This window comes from Aulonocara sp. 'chitande type north' Nkhata Bay, linkage group LG7, assembly GCF_057382095.1.
Source record: "Aulonocara sp. 'chitande type north' Nkhata Bay isolate Kocher_YH1m ecotype deep benthic linkage group LG7, A_spYH_male_GT1.1, whole genome shotgun sequence".
NCBI classification, from domain to species: Eukaryota; Metazoa; Chordata; class Actinopteri; order Cichliformes; family Cichlidae; genus Aulonocara; species Aulonocara sp. 'chitande type north' Nkhata Bay.
The window spans coordinates 1,742,717-1,748,964 of NC_141350.1; the positions used below are offsets into that span (position 1 = coordinate 1,742,717).

Here is a 6,248-nt window from a genome sequence, read left to right on the forward strand (position 1 = left end):
AGCTGGTTTGCACCGTGTGCACAGCGCCAGAAACACCCCGTGTTCTCCGCTGCAGTTGTTCAACAACATGATGACTATATTATTTTATTATAAAAAAAATGAGCAAAACTGAGGAGTCACACGATATATTACATGTGTTATTATTTTTTTTAATGAGCGGTTAGATTTGGATTTAGGATATTTAATGTGGATGTTTACTCCCATGAAATGATCACACTGTCAAAATAATACCGGCATAGAGTGTATTAGTTTCAATTAATCAAGTATGAGGTTAAGTTTGTTATGAAAATACTGAACGGAAATGTTTTCTGTGAAGAATCTTCGCAGATGCTGAAAAGTTTTTTTGTAATTTTTAAAATAATAGTGTTGGTGATCATTCGTGCGCCCATCCACCCAACATCCTCTCATATTAGCTCCAAATGGTTAATATGAGAGTCACTTCCATCCATATAAAACTAAGACGTTCTGATTGGAGACCCGCACTTCATGTAGCCCATTCTACATGAATCAGTGTTGGTGAGCGTTTGTGACCGTGTGTTCACATCTCCGTGTAGCCTGAAGATGTTCTCCTCTGTTTAAATACATGAATTAATTGCATGCTTGAATTTCTCCAGGAGTTGACATTCTTATATAATGTTCAGGCAGCAGGCCATAGATCTGGCTATGAGGATCTCTCTGTTCCCGCTGCTGAAAGGTTGGACCATGCCGTGTGCACAAACCTCTTTGTAATCATTAACCACGTGATTGCGTGTAGCTTGACAGGCGTGTTTTGCACTCGGCTCTGTTGTTCCCAGGACGCTATAAAACAGCCACTCCTACACCGTCATTCACAACATTCACTCAAGTCCCGAAGACACGAGAGCAACGCCAGCATCACCCTGAACGAGCCATCAACTGAGAAATGGACCCCTGCGAGTGCGCCAAGAGTGAGTATTCCTGCCGCTGATTAACAAGGCTATTTAATGCGCTGCTTGTTACCAGCGGACCACATGAAACTCAACTGACCTTTTTTATGTGCAGCTGGAACCTGCAACTGCGGAGGATCCTGCACGTGCACAAAGTGCTCATGCAAGAGCTGTAAGAAGAGTAAGTCTAACACCTCACAGCACAGCAAACAGTAATCTGTCGACCTGTTAATGTTACGCTCCTGTTTATCTTCCCAACATGCATAGTGTGAAGATTGTGTCTTATAGTCATGCGCCATTTCTTCAAAATTCCGCATTTGATGCCATTAAAAAAAACAAAATGCGCAGCGGCTCGAATTGCTTTAGTGAGATCTGTAGTTTTCTTTGTGTTCTGTCAGTAATGATGTCTGTCACTGCAGGCTGCTGCGACTGCTGCCCATCCGGCTGCAGCAAATGCGCCTCTGGCTGCGTGTGCAAAGGGAAGACGTGCGACACCAGCTGCTGCCAGTGAGGAGTCTGCAGCATCAGCTCTCTGCTGAAATTATGGAGTCATTTATTTGCCACTAATCATAAATTTACACGTCCACGAAATGGTGACGGATGATTTTGTACTTGTCTTTGGGTGTCTGAAATAAACATGTTTATTGACGCTATGACCTGTCTGGTGTATTAATTCAGCTGATGTCAGTGCATCATTTCACTCTGGTCACGCTCTGTGGTACTTTGTGTAATGCTGGACTCTTCATCTTGGAATAAGGACTAAAGTTAAATTGACTCATGATTGCTACTAAACTGTGTGGCCCACTTAAAAGGCTCTTGCAGGGATGCAAAGAAACTGTTCTCAAATCTAAAGTTGGAAGTCCAAATGCATTAGCTGGCGTATTAGCATTTGGAAAACTGAAGTTGTAACTTGAACTGAACAAAAGCTGCTATAAAATTAGTCCAGAACTGTTACACGTGGCTGTGAGCCAGCAGACTGAAAATGTCTGCCCCGTTTAACCAGAAATGGCATTTAAACTTATTAGCCCGTTTGCCTAGTTGAATGGGGTGGGGGCAAATACGTAATATCCTTTTTGCAGGCTCTTGATCCTTTGTCTTTCCCCTCACCTCCAATCATGGCCTGTTACGTGCTGGCTCAAAGAGGATCCTCCTCTGCTCTGTTACTGTAGCCCAAGGGTGGACCGGTGTCCTGCAGGTTTTAGATGTCCTTGATCCAACACAGCTGACTTAAATGACCCCCTCAACGTGAGGCCTGGTAATGAACTGAACATTTGATTCAGGTGTGTTGACCCAGGGTGAGATCTGAAACCTGCAGGACACCTGCCCTGGAGGTGCTTGCAAAGAGCACTATTGTTGTGAGGTAGTGTTACATACGTTTAATCTGTAATAAAGTTGTATTTCTTGGTTTGGGGTTGTAATAAAATCTATTTATTTTGAGTTTCGCGGAACGATCTGTGAAGGCGGAACAAATATTCGGCACTTGGGTTTCTCGCGGGAACAATATCGTCGGTGCACACAGGAACTATTGCGTTGTTTCTATTTTCTGGGCAAGTTTGGCTGTAGCGGTGTTTCTGATCCCGTCCTGGTAGTAAAATACACTCACGCGTGTGAACATGCCGAAGGTGGTTTCCAGGAGCGTCGTGTGCTCGGACACCAGAGACCGGGAGGAGTACGACGACGGAGAGAAGCCCCTCCACGTCTACTACTGCCTGTGCGGCCAGATGGTTCTGGTCCTGGACTGCCAGCTGGAGAAGCTGCCCATGAGACCCCGGGACAAAGCCCGGGTGATCGACGCCGCCAAACACGCTCACAAGTTCTGCAACGTGGAGGAGGACGAAAACACGTACATCAAGAGAGCCGAGGGTATCGAGAGGCAGTACCGCAAGAAGTGCGGCAAATGCGGCCTGCTGCTCTTCTACCAGCACCAGGAGAAGAACAACCCGGCCACCTTCATCGTGGACGGGGCCGTGGTCAAGTTCGGGCAGGGCTTCGGCAACACCAGCGTCTACAGCCAGAAGCAGCCCGAGGCTCCCAAGAAAGTCCGAGTGATGATGACCAAGCGGACCAAAGACATGGGCAAGTTCAGCTCCGTCACCGTCTCCACCATCGACGAGGAGGAGGAGGAGATCGAGGCCAGGGAGGTGGCGGACTCCTATGCCCAGAATGCCAAAGTGATCGAGAAGCAGCTGGAGAGGAAGGGCATGAGCAAGAGGAGGCTGCAGGAGCTGGCTGAGCTGGAGGCCAAGAAGGCCAAGATGAAGGGCACTCTCATTGATAATCAGTTCAAATAGTTGGAGTCTGAGGAGACTCTGCCTGGGACTCGGTGTACAGGACTGATGAGTGTAGCGGTCGTATCATAAGAATGTGATCTGGCCTTTAAATTAGTTTGTCATAATGTTTTGTACATACAGGAAAAGACAAAATAAACATTTTTTGTTGTTGGTATTTTTTAAAAAGTGTTTTGTTGTTGTCGTTATCACCAGCAGAGTGCTTTAAATAGGTTAGTAACATGATTAGGCACAAAAAGAGGTCATTCCAGAGAGACTGAAGATAGAGAAGAGGGTTCACTACTCTCAGACTTGTGTGTTCAGAATGGGTGAAACATTTAGGAACAACATTGCCAAGAATCTGGGAAAATCTTTGTAGTCAGTCTAGGTCAAATATGATGATTATCCAACTTGTTATCAGTGCATAGTTCAAAAGAAAGCATCTGTAAAGCTGTGGGAGTGTCCAACTCCAGGCCTCGAGGGCCGGTGTCCAGCAGCTTTCATATGTGTCCTTGATCCAACACAGCTGATTCAAATGGTTAAATGGCCTCCTCAGCATGTCTTGAAGTTCTCCAGAGGCTGGTAATGAACTAATCATGTGATTCGGGTGTGTTGACCCAGGGTGAGATCTAAAACCTGCAGGACACCGGCCCTCGAGGCCTGGAGTTCCCCACCCCTGGATTAGAGCATTCTTCCAAACTCTTCAGGAGAGTTCCTTAAATATCTGATCCCACAGAGGAAATGATTGTGTTGCAGCAGTAGGATAAAAAAATAAATAACAGAGTTAAAGTTCCACAGGCACATGGGGAAGGCCATAAGCTGACAGATCTTTATTTATAAAACAGGATAAAAAGAAAATAAATACAAGGTTAAGATAAAGAAAAGTAAGACTGACACTGGGCAATAAAGACGTGCAGACTGCATTCAAAAATACAGAAATATAAATATGGAGCAGGTCTGTGGACCTGTCACAGAAAGGCTCTGCTGTCTGTGTGGTGTGGAGCGTGTAAAGCAGGGGTGGGGAACTCCAGGCCTCCAGGGCCGGTGTCCTGCAGGTTTTAGATCGCACCCTGGGTCAACACACCTGAATCAAATGATTAGTTCATTACCAGGCCTCTGGAGAACTTCAAGAAATGCTGAGGAGTCATTTAGCCCTTTAAATCAGCTGTGATGAATCATGGACACATCTAAAACCTCCAGGACACCGGCACTCGAGGCCTGGGGTTGCCTACCCCTGGTGTAAAGTTTGGTGACTTCTGTCTCTTACTGACTGACACGCCTCCAGATTCTGACCAATGATGGTTCGTGTCTTATGAAGCAGCTTGTTAATACACCATGGCTCCACGATTCAGGTGGTAAACTGACAACAAACGAGGCCTTGAACTGTTGAGGAGCCCAAATGCTAAAAAAAGATCCTGTGATTAATGAGAAGATAGAATAACTGGGGCAGTGTCCGACCAGCACACCAGACTCAATGTAGGCCACAAAATACAAGACAAATTAGGAGAACAATGAGTCGCCTGGACTGGATCTCAACGTCACTGACAGAAGAGCCAAAGTATTTGTGGCTTTGGATGCTGATGGTAATGAAAACAAACAGCTTCAAAATAAATTGGAGACACAACTAAAACCAATAACTTGGCTACATTTGCACTTTTCTTCTGTGGTACAAACTGTTGTTACTGAGATCCAACACAGTATGCTTATCATTTTTATGCTTACTGTGATCTTTGTCACTGATCAATGTGAACTGGGTCTTTTTTCATTTGTCCTCACTGGTTGTTTTTCTCTCTCACATCTGAGTTTTTCCAGTCACGAGGTTAACTGATGATCCCTGGGACCAGCGGAAGACTCGGCATAGCTTCCAGATTTCTGTACTTTTGTATTCAAGAGTAATGCAATCCCTGTGCCTCACTTTCTGTGTCTGCTTTTTGTTGTATAATAGGATCATACATATTGTATTATATAACAAAGTAGCTCAAGGCGACTGTGCGCCACATGACCAGATTTCTCCTGATGAAGCCACAGACTGCAGCTTGGAAGCAGGTGTGGATCACCCATCTGATCTTTGTGATTTAACCTGAAGCCAGTGGTTTTGTCCCAAGGCAGCAGCAAAATTGAGATAAATAAAAATCAAATGATGTCAATAGAGTTTAAATGTATGCCTGTTCCCCACAGACAACAGCTGAATCTTGAGACTATGTAAGACAGGGATAACAATTTAATTTTACACAATGGGTCACATGTAGCCTTTAAGTGAGCTGGACCAGTGACACTTTGCTTTCTGTCACTGTACAAACGTTTAACTGCACATCAAATTCATGAGATATCTTAACTGAGGTTTCAACTGCGTGTCTTGTTATTTTTTATTTGATGAAGGACTGCTGCTGCAGCAAATGACTGAAACTTGTCAACATGACTCTATGAGCAAAAGTCTACCTGCCTCTATGCCCACATAGAGGTAGTTCAACTCCATATGAATAGACTGGTTCTTATATAGCACCTTTCTAACTGAGTACTCATAGCACTTTACACAAATTGCCTCATTCACCCATTCATACACTGTTCATGTACTCTTTTTCTATGCTTCTCCTACACAAATTCTATCACATTCATGCAAGCAGCTTGGGGTTAGTATCTTGCCCAAGGATATTTTTCACACAGGCTAAAGCAACCTTCCAAATTAGTAGGTGATCTGCTCTACCTCCTGAGCCACAGCCACCCCAAGTAAGCATTACAGTAACAAAACAAGCATTTTAATACTGAAACTTTTGACAAAGAATACTTCTAAAAGCGAGAACAGCTTTTCATACTGTACACGTTTCTGCCTATATTTAGAAGAGTTATCCTACTACTTAGTGTTAAGATAAGATAAGATAAGATAAGATAAGATAAGATAACCTTTATTAGTCCCACACGTGGGAAATTTGTTTTGTCACAGCAGGAAGTGGACAGTGCAAAAGTTATGAGGCAAAAATTAGAATACAATAAGAATAAATACAGTACACAACTGTACAGAATAGAATAAAATACTATATACAGTAGAATACAATAAAATAAATATACAATAAGATAA

At 43.8% G+C, this 6,248-nt stretch overlaps 2 protein-coding genes across 2 annotated transcripts; both read left to right on the forward strand.

Moving 5' to 3' along the window:
- The first annotated feature begins 778 nt into the window (after positions 1-778).
- On the forward strand, positions 779-1,558 carry mt2 (metallothionein 2). The gene is made up of 3 exons (XM_086297912.1): positions 779-926; positions 1,021-1,086; positions 1,325-1,558. The coding sequence occupies exons 1-3, from the start codon at positions 902-904 to the stop codon at positions 1,414-1,416; spliced, it is 183 nt and encodes a 60-aa protein (XP_086154038.1). The 5' UTR covers positions 779-901; the 3' UTR covers positions 1,417-1,558.
- Positions 1,559-2,314: 756 nt separating this feature from the next.
- On the forward strand, positions 2,315-3,350 carry steep1 (STING1 ER exit protein 1). Its single transcript, XM_086302322.1, has one exon. The coding sequence runs from the start codon at positions 2,519-2,521 to the stop codon at positions 3,194-3,196; it is 678 nt and encodes a 225-aa protein (XP_086158448.1). The 5' UTR covers positions 2,315-2,518; the 3' UTR covers positions 3,197-3,350.
- The last annotated feature ends 2,898 nt before the right edge of the window (positions 3,351-6,248 follow it).

Excerpts from the sequence above, each read along its gene's own strand:
- mt2 (XM_086297912.1), top strand. The coding sequence starts at position 902 with ATGGACCCCTGCGAGTGCGCCAAGA. Across the intron at positions 927-1,020 it reads CCCCTGCGAGTGCGCCAAGA|CTGGAACCTGCAACTGCGGA; the intron begins GTGAGTATTCCT and ends TTTTATGTGCAG. Across the intron at positions 1,087-1,324 it reads ATGCAAGAGCTGTAAGAAGA|GCTGCTGCGACTGCTGCCCA; the intron begins GTAAGTCTAACA and ends CTGTCACTGCAG.
- steep1 (XM_086302322.1), top strand. The coding sequence starts at position 2,519 with ATGCCGAAGGTGGTTTCCAGGAGCGTCGTGTGCTCGGACACCAGAGAC.